Below are 20,785 nucleotides of genomic sequence, written 5' to 3' on the forward strand. Positions count from 1 at the left end.
CTTGTATTATAATAATGACCACATTTCTAAAGTACTTAATTGGTTTTAAAGTGCTTTAGGACATCTTGAGGTCATGAAAGATGCTGGTCAGAATTCTCCCAAAAAAATTCAAAGTGTCGAATTCACGTGAAGACGAGTAATTTATGCTGTTTTTTCAGTGGGAGTTCAGAGAAGAATCTCCCACACTCTGTGTACTGCAGATGCTACTAGCGTTGTGTATCATTAAAAATTAGGGGGCAGGACCTATTCCCACTGGAGAGGTCAGCAGCACAACACTGAATGGGCCACAGCGCATGCGCCGAGATTGGCGTATGTGCAGTGGCCCCATACTGCTGGCCTCCCGATAGCTGGCCAGCCCCATGACCCCCACATTGCTGGCACTCCAAGTCCCCTCATGGCCTGATCGTTGGCTCTCCCGACCATTCCATTCCAAGCCAGCCCTGAACTCCCGCCCCCCCCCGATCTCCAGCCTCCACCCACGATCCCCCAACTCTGCAGTCCTGAACCCCTTCCCCCATTCCGATTGCTAGCCTCACTCCTTCCCCCACTGATCCTGTATGCAGAGTGGCAGTGGGACCGCCCCCCCCCATCCCCACGATTGGCCCACTAGGCCCTGTCCCCTCGACCCACCAGACCTGTCCCCTTGGCACTGCCCCAAGCCCGATAGACAGTGCCAAGGTGCCCCCGGGGATTGGCACTTTGCCCCTTGGACAGTGCCAGGGCCCAGGCTGGCACAGCTAGGGTGTCAGCCACCCAACCCTCTTGGGGACCCCGATTGTCCCTCCTGCACTCCAGCAGGGTCGTGCCTTTAGCTCCCCGTTAGTGTTAATGGCCTCCCGACTATTCCTGGGTCAGCCCCGGACCCTCGCCCTCCTGGCCGCCCCGATCTCCAGTGTCCCCCCCTCTCATTGCTGGGGGGGGGGGGGGAGAAGGAGAGTTTGGAGAGCCAGCAATGTGGGAATTGTGGGGCTGGCCAGCAATCGGGAGGCTGGCAGTGCGGGGCCACTGCACATGCGCCGATCTCACCACTGACAGATCAGCCCATGCGCAGTGGCCCACCCACCCCACTATGCTGCCATCCTCTCCCCTGATGATTAATGTAATCCCCGCTGGAGTGAACCACTCTGGCGGGGGGGGTGGGGGGGGGGAGCGGGGGGGGCTGAGATGCTTGTGGGTCTGGAAACTTTAGTCCTGGACCTGTTAATGAAATTCAAAATATATTTAAATGACCATTTAAATGGCCTTGGCGCCTCCTCGCCACTTTCCGGCGCGGAGCTGACACCACCGGAAATCCAGCACTGGGAGACGCTATCGTAATGGGAATGCATGCACAAATACTGTGAATCGACCGACGCGAGAATCTCCTAGCCCGCTGCGCTAAAAAATTAGCGTAGCAGGAGGGGAGAATCATAGCTGCTATACTAATGGAAGTTCTATCTTTCTCTTCATATGAACTGTACATAGCATTTATTGGACAATGATAATTGCAGAATACTTCTCAATTTATTAAGAATCGAGGAATTTAGAAATTTGTGGGTGATGACTTTAAGGTAAAGAGTTTTGAGTAGTTCTTAAAGGTGGACAGATGGAGGCGTTTGGGGAGGGAGCAGGTGAATGCTCTGTCATCAATGACGGGAGGAATAAAGACAACGAGAGTCACACAACCACACAGTATAGTATCTTATCACATCGTGAATTGCTTTGAATTGGAATGAATGACTGTTGTTACCCAAGTAGATGTGGTGATCATTTTTGCATGCCAGAATATCCCATAAACTGGTGAATGACCAGTTGTTTTGTTTCTGGTGATTAATAAATTAATTTCACAGTTGGTGTCTTACCTCCTTCCAAAAGGCATATCTGATATAACCACATCTACAGAATTGGTCTTCAGAGGTAGGTTACAGATGTCCCACTGGACAACATCCAATGGCAAGCCCCAGGTAATCCTGCAGTGTACAATGAAGCACAATTCAATACAGGAATGGATGTTAATTGAGGTCACAACTTGGTCCCCAGTACAATAAGATGCTTTTCTTACCCTGCCCCCACTCCCACCCTGAATATTGTTAGATTTCACCTCGTTGACACATTACTAATAAGATTTACATTATCAAATTGTACTGTTTATAAGCTTAATAATATTGTAATGGTACTTTAAGCAAAACCTGGATAGACAGGAAGGGGGCTGAGCATTAGATGTTCCAGGGGCTCTGTTCAGATACAAGTCATAGTTAGCAATTAAAAAGGATGTCAAGCTGATTGGCTCAAGGAGGGTGGACTCACCACTAGATTATTGGTGGGAAGCTAGGAACACTTTTGGGTAGCACAGTGGTTAGCACTGTTGCCTCACAGTACCAGGGACCTGGGTTCAATTCCCGGCTTGGGTCACTATCTGTGTGGAGCTTGCACATTCCCTCGTGTCTGCGAGGGTTTCCTCTGGGTGTTCCGGTTTCCTCCCACAGTCCAAAGATGTGCAAGTTAGGTAGATTGGCCATGCTAAATTGCCCTTTAGTGTCCTAAGATGTGTAGGTTAGGGGGATTTGCGGGGTAAATACATGGGGTTATGGGGATAAGGTGGGCCTGGTTAAGATGATCTGTCGGAGAGTCGGTACGGACTCCATGGGTTGAATGGCCTCCTGTACTGTAGGGATTCTATGACTTTTGACATTGGTCCTTATTTGAATCAGGAGTTATTAGTTTTGTCGACATAGGTGCCCAAACTTGGATTATATGTTGCAAAGATATTTTCAAAAAGGGTATAAAAATAGGGGTGCATCACAGAGGACTTTGCACTTGCCAGGGGGATAGCATTTTTCACAAGGCACTTCCGGGGGGTATTTTCCAGGAGTCAAAATTAGGAATAAGGCACTTGCTATGGAATTAGCATCTGCACAGGACATTGCCAGTTCTTGGGTAATTGTTGTAGGTTAAAAATCCAGAAGTGATTAAAATAATTGTCACATGTTAATTGTCAACTGCTATAAGAATACATTACATTTGGGCTAAAGATAATTGCCTTAAGAAAAAGTGAATAGTCTTTGTTAGGAAGCTGCTTTCAGCTTGAGACAGAGAGATAGAGAGAAACAGAGACTCTGCAGCAAGCAAATGTATATTGTGCAGTTCCAGCAGTTTACGTGGATTAGAAGATTTAGCAGTTAAGGCATTGGGAAATTAAGAGTTGGAGTCTTACAGCTGCAAAGGAATTTCTACATCTGTTGAAGTTAAGTTGACTAAGTTAAAATCATGAGTCAAAAGACTAAATTCAAGGAACCAAGAAGAAGAAGAGAACCCCAGAAGACCCAGCTCGATGGAAAGACAGTCTGATATGCATTGAATTTCATACCATGCCCTGGCTAATGGAATGTTAAGTATTAATTGTTGTTGTCCATTAAATTTTGTTAGCTTGGATTCTAAATCAGCGATTGTACTTTTTGCCAAGAAGGTTATTCCTCAATTCTGGGGTTTGATATTGAGTCCAAATCTCAAAATGCTGCCCATATTTCCACAGTTGCCAGGTGACAGAGTCCCTCACCAAGAGTGCATCATTCAAGTGCGAGTCCAGACAGCATGTAATGGCATGATACCCAGTTTTGGAAGTTATTGGACAGGCATCAGGAGTGGGAACTCTGATCGATTATCCTCGCTTGACCCCAAGGTGCTTAGGCCTAGAACACTGCCTGAACCATTATCCCAGCTGAGGTTGACCAACTCAGCAGAGATCTGGGAATAAACCTGGGAATCAGTTAGTTTGCACAGATTGGTTGGGAACCAAGAGGATTGGGGAATCTTTAACGGTCAACAGAAAGTCATGAAAAATGCTATAAAGAAAAGTAAGATGGATTATGAGAGTAAACTAGCTCAGAATATAAAAACAGATAGCAAAAGTTTCTACAAATATATAAAATGAAAAAGTAAACATTGGTCCTTTAGAGGATGAGAAGGGGGATGTAATAACTAGAAATGAGAAAATGGCTGAGGCGTTGAACAGGTATTTTGTGTCGGTTTTCACAGTGGAAGATACAAATAACATGCCAAAAATTGATGACAGGAAGGCTATGGCAGGTGAGGACCTAGAAACTATTATCACAAAAGAGGTAGTGTTGGGCAAGTTAATGGGGTTAAAGGTAGACAAGTCTCCTGGTCCTGATGGAATGCATCCCAGGGTGCTAAAAGAGATGGCGGGAGAAATAGCAAATGCACTAGTGGTAATTTGCCAAAATTCCCTGGACTCTGGGGTGGTTCCCGCTGAAGGAGGAAAAATATACAGGTGGGTACACATAAGATGGTTGCCTGGCACACACAGTCACCTGGGAAAGAGACATTAAACGGGCACTGACTTTCAGCATAGACAGCCACCTGAGATTAAAACATAAAGGCCAGAGAGCTATCCAAAGTTAAACATGCAGGAATCAAATCCTACAGGAAGCCAGCCAGGGCTTAAAGATAAGGACAAAAGGGGAAGATAATGAGATTAACTACAGGTGGGATTGGGAATACATAACTGCAGGAAAACCAATTACTGTAAATTACTATATGAATAAGCCGAAACTAAAAACCATTGATAGCCACTGACGTAGGAAATGTATCCATTCCTAAGACAATGCGATGTTAACATGTTCATGTCTGTATCTGTCTGTATTTGTCTATAACGATGTGTTAACGATCAGTCACCTACTTGGTTACAACGATGTGATAATGGCTAGATGCCGGTCCATCTATTGTGTAAAGGGTATAAAGATGGACTGCTCCTATTGTCTCATTGAGAGAAGGTTGTTAGTGCCTTTTCTCCACGAAGCTTCGTTAAAATAAAACTGTATTCTTGAAACCTTCAAGCCTGACCTAGTGGTACTTTTCCCACAACACCGCAGATTGGAAAACAGCAAATGTGATGCCACTGTTTAAAAAAGGAGGTAGATAAAAGGCGGGTAACTATAGGTCGGTTAGCTTAAATTCTGTAGTGGGGAAAATGCTTGAATCTATCATCAAAGAAGAAATAGCGAGACATCTGGATATAAATTATCCCATTGGTAAGACGCAGCATGGGTTCATGAAGGGAAGGTCATGTTTAACTAATTTGGTGGAATTCTTTGAGAACATTACATGTGCAGTGGGCAATGGGGAACCTGTGGATGTGGTGTATCTGGATTTCCAGAAGACATTTGACAAGGTGCCGCACCAAAGACTGCTACATAAGATAAAGGTGCACAGTGTTACGGGTAATGTATTAGCATGGATACAGGATTGGTTAACTAACAGAAAGCAAAGAGTGGGGGTAAATGGGTGTTTTTCTGGTTGGCGATCAGTGACTACTGGTGTGTCTCAGGGATCAGTGTTGAGACCGCAATTGTTTACGATTTACATAGATGATTTGGAGTTGGGGACCAAGTGTAGTGTGTCAAAATTCGCAGATGACCCTAAGATGAGTGGCAGAGCAAAGTGTGTAGAGGATGCTGAAAGTCAGCAAAGGGATATGGATAGTCTAAGTGAATGGGCGAGGGTTTGGCAGGTGGAGTACAATGTTGGTAAATGTGAGGTCATCCATTTTGGTAGGAATAACAGCAAAATGGACCATTATTTAAATGGTAAAAAATTGCAGCATGCTGCTGTGCAGAGGGACATGGGTGTCTTTGTGCAGGAATCTCCTCGTGTCTGCGTGGGTTTCCTCCGGGTGCTCCGGTTTCCTCCCACAGTCCAAAGATATGCGGCTTAGGTTGATTGGCCATGCTAAAATTGCCCTTAGTGCTCTGGGATGCGTAGGTTAGAGGGATTAGTGGGTAAAATATGTAGGGATATGGGGGTAGGGTCTGGGTGGGATTGTGGTCGGTGCAGACTCGATGGGTTGAATGGCCTCTTTCTGTGCTGTAGGGTTTCTAAGATTTCTAAGAATCTCAAGGAGTTGGTTTGCAGGTGCAGCAGGTAATTAAGAAGGCAAATGGAATTTTGTCCTTCATTGCTAGAGGGATGGAGTTTAAAAACAGCGAGATTATGTTGCAGCTGTATAAGGTGCTGGTGAGGCCACACCTGGAGTACTGGGTACAGTTTTGGTCTCCTTCCTTGAGAAAGGATATACTGGCACTGGAGGGGGTGCAGAGGAGATTCACAAGGTTAATTCCGGAGTTGAGAGAGTTGGCTTATGAGGAGGGACTGAGTAGACTGGGGCTATACTCATTGGAATTCAGAAGAATGAGGGGAGATCTTATAGAAACATATATTATGAAGGGAATAGATAAGATAGAAGCAGGGAAGTTGTTTCCACTGGCAGGTGAAACTAGAATTAGGGGGCATAGCCTCAAAATAAGGGGAAGCAGGTTTAGGACTGAGTTGAGGAGAAACTTCTTCAGACAAAGGGTTGTGAATCTGTGGAATTCCCTGCCCAGTGAAGCAGTTGAGGCTCCTCATTGAATGTTTTTAAGGCAAGGATAGATAAATTTTTGAACAGTAAAGGAATTAAGGGTAAGTGGAGCTGAGTCCACGAAAAGATCAGCCATGATCTTATTGAATGGCGGTGGAACAGGCTTGAGGGGCCAGATGGCCTACTCCTGCTCCTAGTTCTTATATTCCTGTTACTAATCGCTTTACCAAGTTAACAATCATGGGGGTGAGGCATTGGGTGAAGTAATTATTTTAACTGAACAATGTTAAAACACTCAGATGCCAAAGTACTACAGTGCAACAAGCATTTATCAATGAAGCCTGACCCCCATCTAATTCTTCTACAATTTATCAAGATTGTAACTTTCCGGCTGTTCACGACAGCGAGATCTTCCAGTCCCGCTGAAGATGCAACCCCGCCGCAGGCCTCTCGGCGGCAAGGGGTGCATTCAACGGGAAACCCCATTGACAACAGTGGAACCAGAAGATCCCGTCAGCGGCCAATAGCGGGCCGCCTCCTGCTGCCATGAAACATGCGGCAGGTTGTGTGCTAAATCCCACCCTCATTTTCTTTCTAATATTTTTCATCTTCACAATGTGTATTGTGGGTTTTTAAGCAGACATTTTTCATTTTCTTAATGAAAAATATTTTCAGTTTCTGACTTTTGATGTCCAATTGTTGTCAATTCTCCAGGAACCTTTTCTTGCAAACAGGCAAAAAATTGACCTGAACACCTAGTTCTCCTGAAGACCCTGACATGTGGCATGTGCAGTCGTGCATGCGCCCAGACACTCTTCATCCAAAGCAACAATCTCCATGTGCAAGAAGGGAAAGTCAGCAGGTTATTTCACCACAAAGCAGGTGACATTCCAACTGAGCACAAGCCTCTCTTTGCCAAGGATTATAATTTCTGAGCATTGACCACTGACCACAGTTACAACATTTGCAAATCGCACAATTATAACTAACACCTCATTCACTCAGAGAAAGCTAGAACTCAGTTATCAGTGCACGCAGCAGGATGAATCTTACCTTCCCTTCTCCAGTCTCTTCTTCTGAAGAGAGTTGATGTTATTTACGGATCTGTTCACAGCAAGTACATTGTTGTCTCCACCAAGGAAATAACACTGTGAGAATTCTAAAGCACCCTAGAGGAATAATTAAATCAGATACTGAGGTCCACAACACAAGATATAGTGCACAAAAATAATGATATAAACCTTCGGCCCTCGGGACCAACTTTCTGACTGCAGTTAGCCAGACTCCATCTCTTCTAGGCTGACCCATGGCAGCACCAGTAAAGGTGTTCAGGATAGCATGCAATGAAAGTACAGAGCGATACAGACTTGATCCAGTCTCCTTCTGGACCCCAGGCAAGTCACGCTGTCAGCATTTTCAAAACCACTATAAATTTGGGACCACTATAAACCCACTGCTTTCAACCTTTGACTAATTTTCAATACTGCCCACACTGTACACATTGTACATACAAACTGTGAAAAATGACAGACAAGAAAAGACCAAATGGTCCATCCAGCATACCTTATATAGTTTTGTTGCCTTATGTATCACAGTACAACAATCCCCACCCAAGCTATGCCAAGTAATCTTGAGATAGGTTTTAATCTGTTTATGACTCAAAAAACTAATAAAAAGGAGACTTAACATGGACATCATGGGGGTGAGAATCTGCCTTACTTCAAGTTACCAATTTTAAACATTATTTATTCCTACACCTTTAATGATGCCACTGAACCAAAGAAAGTGCCTATAGCAGACTTGAAATTTAGTGCAGGAGGTAAAATAATGCACGGATTGCTAAAGCCACACTGCTATGTACTTAACCTTTCTCCTCAACACCTTACCTCGATCGGTATGGCTGCAGTTCCACACATTGGGTCGACAATGATGTCAGTTGACTGAGGATTACAAAGCCTGTGATGCAAAATTTAAAAAAAAATTAAGAATCATCAAGATAAGATTACTCTAGACTCTAAAGGTACCAAGGGGTGTGGCGTTGATTAGCCATGATCATGTTGAATGGTGGAGCAAGCTCAACGGGCTAATGGTCCACTCCTGCTCCTATTTTCTAAGTTTCTACACACACCTACATTTACCTGCAGCATTGGATTAGACCCATGAGTTCATGTTTAAATCCATGATTATGTACAGTGCCTCTTAGAAATCAATTTGAGTTGTAAATGGGGTGTGAGAGGATCAATGGGGTCAGTAAGGTGGTATAATGTCAGCACTAGCTGCGATAGGTAGGTGCACCTTGCTGCATCGTCAGAGGTGCCTGTCCTTCAGATGAGATAACTGCCCCCTGGAGGATACAAAGTTCCACAGCACCTCAAAGAGAAGTCAGGGTATTCTCCCTGGTATCCAAGAGAATATTCCTCCATCAACCTCACCAAAACAGATTACCTGCTCATTTATCTCAGTATGGGAGCTGGCTGTGTGCAAATTGGCTCCCGTGTTTCCCCCAGGGTAGCGTATTAATATTTTGAACCATCTGCTGGCTACTGTCTATAACCTTTTTACTTGTATTCTGGAAATTAATTTGAAGTTAACCAATTATCCATTGCATAAAATAAAGCAAATATCACTTCTAATCCACACAGGTAAAACTGCCATTAAATTAAACAAACACTGTCCTGTTATGAATACAAAATGTGTAAGATTTTTATGTTTTGGAACCGTGTCTCTTTAACTCCAAATAAAATTGTAGAATAAAGGGGGTCATGTGACTTGCTCTGAATTCTGCCCAATAAGAAGCCTTGGTGGCTTGGTTGCTATAGGCACAGGGGGCTCACGCTGACTTACTGGGAAGAAGGTCCAAGATGTTCGCACCTGTAAACGATGCCCAGAGCAGCTCTGCTGACTGTGGATAGACTTTCAGTCTTCAAGTGTTGGGCTGAAATTGAGAGAGAGGTTGCATAGAAAGAAGTGAATGACTGTAGTTAGTGTGTGGTCAGCAGACAGGAGGACATGTGCTTTCTGTGGACAACCAGGCAGAATGCGAGGGGGAAAATAGTCTCTGGTTAAAGAGATACATCCCCAGGCATTTCTAAGGAATCCAGAAGATTTTCCTTAGCATGGCCAGGGATAAGGAGTCGCAGGTATAGGCCTTACTGATGGTATCTGGTTTCAGACGTCTCCAAAAACTGAGAGAAGCAGCTTTTGATAGTCACTTGACATTACGGCTTGGTGAAATGGGGAGAAGCAAACCCACTGAAAGCTGGGAGTGATTTGGACTAGTTCTTGTTAAAACTATTATTCAGATGATAATTGGGTACAAAGTGCAACTGGCGAGGGATTTTTGGTGTGTTAAAAATTAAAGGCAGATAACTTTTCAGTAGTTTAGTGTATTAGTTGCTGACAAAATGGTACTTAGTCAATTTTGCCTTTATTCCCTTGCTACAATAAAAGTCTTAAAATTTGAAATCTTGTTGTGTGATCCTTTCAGTCAGCCATTGGGAATTCAAATATCTTTTTTAAAGTTATTGGTCTCTACAGGGATTGTAATATTCTGGTAAATTAAAATTTTGAAGGAATCAATAATGGTGTTAGACAATAAAATTATTATATGCCAGATCATCAGTGCATATGAACAGGTCATTGATAATATATGAGAGATGTTGGCCTCAGTAGATAAGACAAATGATTCAAATCACCACAACAACTATTTATATCCCAGCATCTTTAACATAATAAAATATCTCAAAATACTTCACAGGAGCATTATAAAAGAAAAATGACACTGAGTTTCGTGATCAAATGACCAAAAGCTTGGTCAAACAGGTAGGTTTTAAGGGCTCCTTAAAGGATGAAATGAGGTAGCTGGGAAGTGATATGTAGGGAGGATATTCCAGAAATTGGGGCACAGGCAACAGTGGACACAGCCACCAATGATGGAACAATTAAAATAGGGGAAACTCAAGAGATTAGATTTAGATGAGTGCAGATATCTCAGAGGGTTGTGGGACTGGAGGAGATTACAGAGATAGGGAGGGATAGGGCCATGGAGAAATTTGAAAACAAAGACAAGGATTTTAAAATTAAGCTGACCCATTGGCAGAGTGTCCAAGGGTGACAGGTGAAAGGTACTTAGTGTAACTCAATACAGACAGTAGAGTTAGGATAACTTTAAGTTTACAGATGGCAGCTTGAGGGAGACCAGCCAGATGTGTGTTACAATTGTCGTCTAGAGGCAATGAATGTGGGTTTCAGCAGCAGATGTACTGCTACAAGGGCTAATTCAGGGGATGTTATAGAGGTGGAAATAGGTGCAAATATGACGTTGGAAGCTCATTTCATAATCAAATATGACACCAAGGTTTTTGAACAGTCTAGTTTAGTCTCAGACAGTTGCCTGGGAAAGGAATGGAGTCCTTAAATCACAGAATGATTACAGTACTGACGGAAGATATCAAGCCCGTTATGTCAGTGCTGGCTCTTTGCTACAGTCCCCCTCCTATGATGGTCGAGAGCTTCAAGTTTCTAGGTGTTCAGATCACCAACAATCTGTTCTGGTCCCTTCATGCTAACGCTATAGTTAAGAAAGCCCACCAATCTTTCTCAGAAGGTGAACAAAATTCAGTATGTCTGCTACAACTCTCACCAATTTTTACAGATGCAACATAGAAAGCATCCTTTCCGGAAGCATCACAACTTGGCACGGCTTCTGCTCTGACCAAGACCACAAGAATCTACAAAGGATCATGAACGTAGCCCAGTCCATCATGCAAACCAGCCTCCCATCCATTGACTCCTTCTATACTTCCTGCTTCCTCAGGAAAACAGCCAGCTTAATCAAGGACCCCAAATACCCCACATACCCCAGACATACTCTCTTCCACCTTCTTCCATCGGGAAAAAGATACAAAAGTCTGAAAATACGTACCAACTGACTCAAGAACAGCTTCTTCCCTGCTGCTATCAGACTTTTGATTGGTCCTAGCACATAATAAGCTGATCTTTCTTTTCACCCCATCCGTAACTGTAACACTATATTCTACACCCTATAATTTCCTTCTTCTCTATGTACTCTATGAACGGTATGTTTTGTCTGTATAGCGCACAAGGAACAATACTTTTCACTGTATCCCAATAGTGACCATAATAAATCAATTCAATTCAATTTCCCCATAGCCCAGTAATTTGTTTCTCTTCAGATCCAATTCCCTTTTGAAATCCATGATTGAATCTGCCTCCACCATGCAGTTCATTCCAGAACCTAACCACTATGTTATGGTTCCGGTCAGAAACTCCAAAGTGTTTTATGGAGCCCGCCTAGATCATAAGTTTTGCATCTTGAATTTGGCTAGGACAAGCATGATATGTTTCACTTCACCTATGATCCAGATGACCCACTAGGGAGCTTTTATTAAACAATGTTTATTTAAGAATATAGGTAACATGTATGGAAAAAGAATTAGCAATAACTTTTATCAAACAAAAAGAAAACAACCCCAATAATATATAACCTGTAACAAATATATCTAAGATGTTCCAATCAAACCAATCCCATAAACAAAACCCTTTAAACAAGTTCAACACAGCAAAGTCTAATGCTCACGTGACACTGGAATTGAGTCCTTTCGTTGGAGAATTGAAAACTCTCAGTCTTGTAAGTTCTAGTAGTCCTCTTGACACACCCAGAACAGTTTGAAGTCAGAACAGCTTCCCAGAACCCCAGGTAGACTCTGATCAAGCCACCAACAGCAGATTCTCCCCTTCAGAAAGGCAAGACCTTGATTTCAGCTAACATGCCGAATTTCCAAAAACAGGGAGGGGGGAGAGTTCTTTTCACCTTGCTGTCCCTTCTAAAACTCAACTCTGCAGCTCAGAACTGAAATCAAAAGAGCTCCTGTCATCTGACCTGCGAACCAGTTTTTCTCCTAACAATGCAGAGCCATAAAAGATCCCACAGTAAAAATAAAGAAACCCGCATTTAAGCAGCTTAACGAGCAATAAAAGGACACCTGGTAGGCAGCTCATCAGCAATGAGGGACACTGAAGCTGAGAGAGCTCCAAAGATCATGATTTAAAAAAAAAAATGTTTCTTAAAAGGTACACTAACGTCACAACTAGCTGGGTAAAAATGTCTTTCCTCATATTGCCATTACTTCTCCATAAATCAGTGTCCTCTCAGTCCTTTCATCAATGGAAATAGTTTCTCCTGAACCTACTCTGTCTGGACGTCTCATGATTTTGAACTCCTCCATCAAATATTCTCATAAACCTCTCTACTCCCAGGAAAAAAATCCCAGCTTCTCCAGTTTATCCATGTGTATTTGATTTACAGGAGGCTTTCGATGAAGTCCATACAGGAGGATGGTAAACAAAGTTACATCACATGGGTAGAGGATAATATTCTGGCACGGACTGAGGATTGGTTAACAGACAGAAAACAGAGAGTAGGAATAGAGTAGGAATAAATGGGTAATTCTCAGGTTGGTGGGCTATGACTCATGGGGTATCACACAGATCAATGTTTTGTCCTCAGTTGTTCACAACATGTCAATGATTTGGATGTTGGATGGAGGGATTGAATGTAATATTTCCAAGTTTGCAGATGGTGGGGATGTGAGTTGTGAGGAGGATGCAAAGAAGCTTCAAGGGTATTTGGACAGGTTTAGTGAGTGGGCAAGAATATTACAAATGGAATATAATGTGGATAAGTGTGAGATTATCCACTTGGATATGAGGAATGAAGATGTAGAGTATTTCTTAAATAGTGAGTGTTTAGGAGAGTGTTGATATTCAAAAAGGACCTTGGTGTCCATGTTCATAAGTCACTGAAAGCTAACATGCAGGTATAGCAAGCAAATAAGAACACAAATGGTATGCTGGCCTTTATCGCAAGAGGACCAGTACAGACTAAAGATCTCTTGCTGCAGTGAGACCACAACTGGTGTACTGTGAGAGATTTGATCTTATTTAAGGAACGATGTACTTGCCATAGAGGGAACGCAGCAGAGGTCCACCAGACTAATTAATTCCTGGGATGGTGGGATTGTTTTATGAGGCAAAATTGAGATTGGGCCTGTAATCCCTTCAGTTTAGAAGAATGAGAAGGGATCTTATTGCAACTTATAAAATTCTTAAAGGGCTAACAAGGTAGATGCAGAAAGGATGTTTCTGCTAGCTGAGGTTCTAGAACCAGGGTACACAGTCTCTGAATAAGGGGTAACCTGGTTAGAACTGAGATGAGGCAGAATTCTTCACGCAAGGGTAGTGAATCTTTGGAATTTTTTACCCAAGGTTTATAGAGGCTCAAATCATTTAGTATAGTCAAGACAGAGATCGATAGATTTATAGAGACTAATGACATCAAGAGATATGGGGATAGTGCGGGAAAGTGGCACTGAGTTGATGATCAGCCATCTAGCTGAATGGCAGAACAGGCTCAAGGGGCTAAATGGTCTTCACCCGTTCCCATGTTGCTATGTTCATCCTTGGAGCCATTTTCATAAATGTTTTCTGAAGCCTATCTTCAGCCTTCCCATTCTTGTTGTCGTGCAACCAAGAACTGTACACAAAACTCCAGCAGAGGCAGAACCAATGTTTTATTAAGCTTCCCTGTTTTTTGTACTCAATGCCTCTATTTATAAAGCCCAAGACTCCACATATCGGTCACTATGGACCAGAGATTGGAGCGGGCACCATAAACAGTGGCTTCAATCGTCCGAATATTTAATTTCTGCTCATCCAGTACTGGATGCAAGATAAGCCGTCTGATAACTTAGCAATAATGGAGGACCGATAGAGGTGGTGGTGAGGCATTGGGTGTTGTCAGAAATATATGAAAACTAACACTCTGCTTTTATCACAAAGGGATAGCATGTAGATGAGAAATGGGAAGTGGGTAGTGGAAGAAAACCAGTAGTAATGGTGTCAGAGCAGAAAGAGAAACCATTGCAAGTGATTTTTTGACTATGATTAGACTTTGGGAATGGATTCATGTGAGAGCAGTCCCACCCAGCTTAAAACAGACAGTAGAGAGACTTTGAAGGAGGATGGTGTGGTCACCAGTGTCAAAAGGCTGCATACAAGTTGAGAAGGATGAGGAGGAAAAGTTTACCTTTATCTCAGTCATGTAGGATGTTATATGTGACTCTGACGAGAGCTGTTTCGGTGCTATGGTGTGGGTGGAAACCCACTGGAGGGATTCAAACAAGTTCTGGGAAAGATGAGCATGGATTTGGGGAGCGACAACACATTCAAGGACTTCAAAGAGAGAAAGGAGATTGGAGATGAGGGTGCTAATTTGCAAGAACTTTGGTGGGTTTTTTGAGGAGGGTTGATGATAGATTTACAGAAGAAAAGGAAAACACATGAATAAAGAGAACTGTTAACAATATTGGCTAACATGGGCCCAGGAGCGGAAACTGGGTGGTCAGCAGTTTTGTGGAAATAGGGCAGAGGGAACATGGACAAGATGAGCTTGGAGAGGGCATGAAGGGAGTTGGGAGAGAAACAGGGATAATGCAGCAGAGAGGTTTAGAGGAAACTTTGGGCAAGAAAGCAGCAAAGGCAGCTAATTGGATGGTTTTGAACTTAGTGACAAAGAAATCCATGAGCTCCTCACATCTATTGTTGGAGATGAGGGTGGAGTGATAGGGGAAAGGGGTTTAAGTAAGTGATCAATAAGCTAGTTAAATTCAACAATCAGATCAGGTGCATGTTTGATAAAAAGTACAGAAATATTACATGTTGAGGAAATCAAAGTACAGATTAAATTGGCCTCAAATGCCGATTGCTAAACAGGTAAGGAATAATAGTGAAACGCAGTTTACAAAAGAAAAATTTCATGGGCTATGAAGACTTTATTAACAACACTAAAGTGAAACAACGTTAAGTGAGTCAAGGTTAAGCGCAGTTTTACTGTATTATTTCATGGGATGGGGCTGTTGCTGGCTAGGTCAGCATTTGTTGCCAACTGGTAATTGCCCTGGAGAAGGTCTTCGTGAACTGCTGCAGTCCATGTGGTGTAGGTACCCCCAATGCTGGTAGGGAGAGAGTTCCACGATATCGACCCATGACAGTGAATGAACGGTAATATATTTCCGAGTCAGGATGGTATGTGACTTGGAGGGAAACTTGCAGATGGTGGTGTTTCCCTGCATCTGTTGCCCTTGTCCTTTGAGGCAATGGAGGTTGTGGGTTTGGAAGGTGCCGTCAAAGGAGCCTTGGTGATTTGCTGCAATGCAGCTTATAGATGGTACACTGCAGCCACAGTGTGCCATGGTGGAGAGAGTGAATGTTTAAGCTGGTGGATGAGGTGCCAATCAAACAGGCTGCTTTATTTTTGATGCAAGATTCAGTCTAATTAGATAACTCTTTCAAAGAGATGGCACAGCACAACAGACTGTCAGTTGAAATTGATTTAGTGTTGTCCCATCCTAATTTCCCCCTTCCTCTACCTTATGCACCAACTTGCATTGAAGTACAGTTCCAAAGAAAATGGGCAGCCATTGATTCTTCACTGAGGTGGATGTTCCTCACATGGGCATAGTCATTGGAAGCATTATAATCAAACCCCTCAGCCACACTTGGCAGCAAGGAGGTGGGAGGGAAACTGTGGTTTACTGGTTAGAGATAAAAGCAGTGACCCTCGCTAACTGCCTCCCCTTTTCTGAGTCCAACTGAATACTCTAGCTGAAACCAGCAACCTGAACACAGGCCAGGGATCAATCCTGAGACTCTTTGTTCAGTACCATAACCTAAGCCATCAGCAGAAGCTGTTGCTTAGGACTTTTGATGGGTAGTGGAAAAAATTCACCATCCAGTTGGATGGTTCAAGTTATCTGATGCTCTGATAAACTGTATAGCTAGCGTGAGACATACCGTAACATCCCATAGGCTAAAGTAGATCGAAGAGTTGTGGGCCCAAAGTGTGTTATGTTGCGCTTGTGGAGACTTTCCTCGGTAAGCGCTATGCCAACTACTACTTCATTCTCATGAATGTTGAGGAGGATCTGTAAAATAAATGATGCGTGAATGGACTGTGCAAGACAGAAACAAGGTAGTTAATGATGGGAGCACAACAATAATCATTTACCTCCTACAGATTGTAAAACATTGTTCACCTTTACAATGATGACTTTAAATGAAATAAACCAACAAAACCAACAGCCAGCCACCTGCTGTACCCAAAGAAACACCCTGTTAACATTCCTTCTGCCCACAATATTTCACTGTATCACACCCAAGCTTAGATTTAATACGTCAACTGTAGACAAACGTAGTTCAACATTGAGAGCAGGTTCTTTTGTATTTATCAAATGTTGCATCTATACAATGATATTAATGTTTCGCATTCAATTATGGTATACACTTATGTTAGAACCTTAAAAAATGAATTAAAAATGCAATTAATCGATTAAGTTCATTTTTTTCTCAAATCCCCAATCCATCCTCTCATGATTTCTATTGCCTATTGGAAAATGCTCCTTAATCCCAAAGTAATAAGGCAAACTCCAGAATATTCATCGTTCCCATTTTCACGATTCATCCGGACCTCAGATAACATCCATCCTCTCCCACCAAGCCCAGGAATCGCTGTGCCACCGTGCCCAGGGCGGCATGGTGGCACAATGATTAGCACTGCTGCCTCACAGCGCCAGGGACCCGGGTTCGATTTCCGGCTTGGGTCACTGTCTGTGTGGAGTTTGCACGTTCTCCCCGTCTCTGCGTGGGTTTCCTCTGGGTGCTCTAGTTTCCTCCCACTGTCTGAAAGACGTGCTGGTTAGGTGCATTGATCCGAACAGGCGAGTGTGGCAACTCGGGGAATTTCACAATAACTTCATTGCAGTGTTAATGTAAGCCGTACTTGTGACTAATAAATAAACTTTACTTTATAGGAATCACTGCTCCCCATCAAGTATATGACCATCTTGATCTGCACCTACCCACACAAGCTACAATCCTATCATAAATAATTCTTTTCCCAAAAGAGGGTTAATTGCCTTCTTTAACCATACTAATCATTAGATAAGTTTTAATGGTTTGACCATGAGGAGTTATCATTCTTGTTTGTCCGTCACAACACTAGCATGTTGGGATTGAAGGTGGCGTGAAAAAAAAGGAGAAATCACTATCTTCATGCAAATCCAACCCAACCTGTGGATCAGTACATTGTCACAACAAAAATGTAACCCCATTATGGTCCTGGTCTTTTTACAAAATTGGTCAATACAGATGCCATATTGGGCTTCCAAATAATAGCACTGCCTCTAAATGTGCCAGGGTGTCAGATCCTGTATTACAGACTCTTCACCGAGGGAGTTTCAAATGCTGATTATGTACATTGTGACCTCAGTGCCCCTTCTGGGTTTGTGACCTTTGGTGACATTCAAATCTGGTTTCTCAGAACCTAAACCGTTGTTTATAATTCACTGAGATTACTGTGTTCTTCTGTCAACTCAACACTCATCGACCTGGTCAATTGTGTATTCTCATCAAGGTCAGCTGCAAAAATAATACTTCAAAGACTGTCAAGGGAAAATACATTATTTAAAGTATAAGATTGGAAACCAGAGTGCGATTACCAGAACCTCAGTTGACAATTCTTCAACAATAACTTACATTTATACAATATCTCTAACATAGCCCAAGGCACATCACCAAGAGTGCAAATTGTTACTGAGCAAATTGTTAAGGAGGAGGTATTAGGAGGGATGACTAAAAGCTTGATCAAATTGGTAAGTTTTAAAATGTGTCTTAAGAGGAGAAAGATGTGGAGAGGATTAGGGATAGAATTCCAAACCACAGGACTTTGGCAGCTGAAGATATCAATGATGAGGCAGAGTGGGAATGCACAAGTGCCGAGTTGGGGAATGCAGAGATCTTAGACTAGAGTAGAGCTGAAAAATGTTACAGAAGGTCATGGAGGGCTTTGAAGATGCGGATAAGAATCTGAAAATGGTGATATTGGTGGCTGGTGTAGATGAGCAGGCACAGGGATGATGGATAAATGGGACTTGAGTGAGTTTGACTGCAGGCAACAGAGTTTTGGATGAGTCCAAATTTTGACAGGGCACAAGATGGGAGCGCATTGGAATAGTCTAGTCTAAATGTAAGAAAGGCATGATGAGGATTTCAGCAATATTGACCTGAACTTAGGTCAGAGATGAATGATATTCCAGAGGTGGAAGTTGGTGGTCTGAACGATAGGAGAAGTTATGCAGATGGAAGCTCAGCTGCATCAGATGGAATGCCAAGGATGCAAATAATTTGGTTCACTCTGTGATAGTGGCCAGAAAGGACAATGGATTTGGTGACGAAGTTTGGGTTGAGGGCCTCGACAACAGCCTTGGTTTTTTTTTAATAGAAGGAAATTGCTGCTTATGTGAAGATAAGAAATAGGAGGAGCAGACCATTTGTCCCTTCAAAAATAATTCACCATTCAGTACGATCAGGGCTGATCTTTTACCTCAGCTTCATCTACTCGCATTATCCTTTATTATTCAGTTGACTTAGTAACCAAAACCCTAACAATCTGAATCTTGAATATACTCAATGATTAAGCATCTACCGCTCTCTTGGGTATAAAATTACAAAGATTCACAATACTTTGAGTGTCAAAATCTTTCCTAAATACCCAACCATTATCTTGAGACTATGGTCCAAAATTCTAGACTCCCTAGCCAGAGGAAACATCCTCCCAGTATCTGCCTTGTCAAGCCCTTAAGAATTTTATGTTTCAATTCAATGAATTTACATAAGACAAACCTCTCATCCCAGAATCAGCCTAGTGAAGATTTGCACTCTAAGGCGAGCATATCCTTCCTTAGGTAAGACCAAAACTATACATAATGCTCCAAGTGTAGTCTCACCATGGGCCTATGCAATTTCAGTAAGACTTCTTTATTATACTTTGATCTCTTCGTAATGCAATAAAATCTAACCTACCATTTGCTTTCCTAATAGTTTGTTGTGCCTGCATGTTAACTTTCTCTGGTCTGTGTACAAGGACATCCAAGTTCATCTGAATACCAATATGTCCCACCATTTAAAAGATAGTCCACTTTTCTAATTTAAAGTTAAAGTTTTATTAGTCACAAATAGGCTTACATTAATACTGCAATGACGTTACTGTGAAAATCCCCATATCACCACACTCCGGTGCCTGTTCGGATACACTGAGGGAGAGAATTTAGCATGGCCAATCCACCTAACCAGCACATTTTTCGGATTGTGGGAGGAACCGGAGCACCAGGAGGAAACCCATGCAGACATGGGGAGAACGTGCAAACTCCACACAGAGTGATCTAAGCTGGGAATCGAACCCGGGTCCCTGGCGCTGTGATGCAGCAATGCTAACCACTGTACCACCACGCTGCTCACTTCCCTACCAAAGTGGTTACCAAAGCACTGATCCTTGTGTATTGAGCTAGTTACTTCTTGCCAACCTGAAATTATCCCATTTATTCCCACTTTGTTTTCTGTCCATTAACTGATCCTCATTAATCCATGTTAATATATTTCCTCCAATCCCATGAGCCTTAATTTTGTGTAATAATCTCTTAAATCTCTTAACTTTACAAATATTGACAGGAAAAGCTATAGTTCGAGTACTTTAGATGGGTCAGTTTTTGTCCAATGTGCGCAGGAGGGTTTCCTGACACAGTACGTAGATAGGCCAACAAGAGGCGAGGCCACATTGGATTTGGTACTGGGTAATGAACCAGGCCAGGTGTTAGATTTGGAGGTAGGTGAACACTTTGGTGGTAGAGACCACAATTCGGTTACATTTACTTTAACGATGGAAAGGGATAGGTATATACCGCAGGGCAAGAGATATAGCTGGGGGAAAGGAAATTATGATGCGATTAGGCGTGATTTAGGACGCATAGGATGTGGAAGGAAACTGCAGGGGATGGGCACAATTGAAATGTGGAGCTTGTTCAAGGAATAGCTACTGCATGTCCTTGATAAGTATGTACCTGTCAGGCAGGGAGGAACTGTGGTTTACTAAAGAAGTTGAATCTCTTGTGAAAAGGAAGGAGACTTATGTAAAGATGAGACGTGAAGGCTCAGTTAGGGCGCTTGAGAGTTACAAGTTAGCCAGGAAGGACCTAAAGAGAGAGCTAAGAAGAGCCAGGAGGGGACATGAGAAGTCTTTGGTAGGTAGGAAAAGGAAAAACCTAAAGCTTTCTACAGGTATGTCAGGAATAAAAGAATGACTAGGGTAAGATTAGGGCCAGTCAAGGACAGTAGTGGGAAGTTGTGCGTGGAGTCCGAAGAGATAGGAGAGGCGCTAAATGAATATTTTTCGTCAGTATTCACTCAGGAAAAAGACAATGTTGTCGAGGAGAATACTGAGATACAGGCTATTGGACTAGACAGGATTGAGGTTAATAAGGAAGTGTTAGCAATTCTGGAAAGTGTGAAAATAGATAA

The 20,785-nt window shown here is 42.7% G+C and overlaps 1 protein-coding gene across 13 annotated transcripts in view; it reads right to left on the bottom strand.

The window, feature by feature from the left end:
- Positions 1–20,785, bottom strand: part of thumpd3 (THUMP domain containing 3) — a 51,849-nt gene that overhangs the window by 8,901 nt on the left and 22,163 nt on the right. For all 13 annotated transcript variants that reach the window (XR_013497452.1, XR_013497453.1, XR_013497454.1 and 10 more), the window contains exons 5-8: positions 16,229–16,359; positions 8,242–8,311; positions 7,409–7,524; positions 1,842–1,949 (exon numbers count right to left, since the gene is read on the bottom strand). Coding sequence is in view for 7 of the 13 variants with exons in the window: in XM_078209390.1 (XP_078065516.1) it covers positions 1,842–1,949; positions 7,409–7,524; positions 8,242–8,311; positions 16,229–16,359 (425 nt within the window). In the remaining 6 variants the exon portion in view is untranslated. The remainder of the gene's footprint in view (positions 1–1,841; positions 1,950–7,408; positions 7,525–8,241; positions 8,312–16,228; positions 16,360–20,785) is intronic.

The sequence above is a fragment of the Mustelus asterias genome, chromosome 3 (assembly GCF_964213995.1).
Source record: "Mustelus asterias chromosome 3, sMusAst1.hap1.1, whole genome shotgun sequence".
In the NCBI taxonomy this organism is placed as follows: Eukaryota; Metazoa; Chordata; class Chondrichthyes; order Carcharhiniformes; family Triakidae; genus Mustelus; species Mustelus asterias.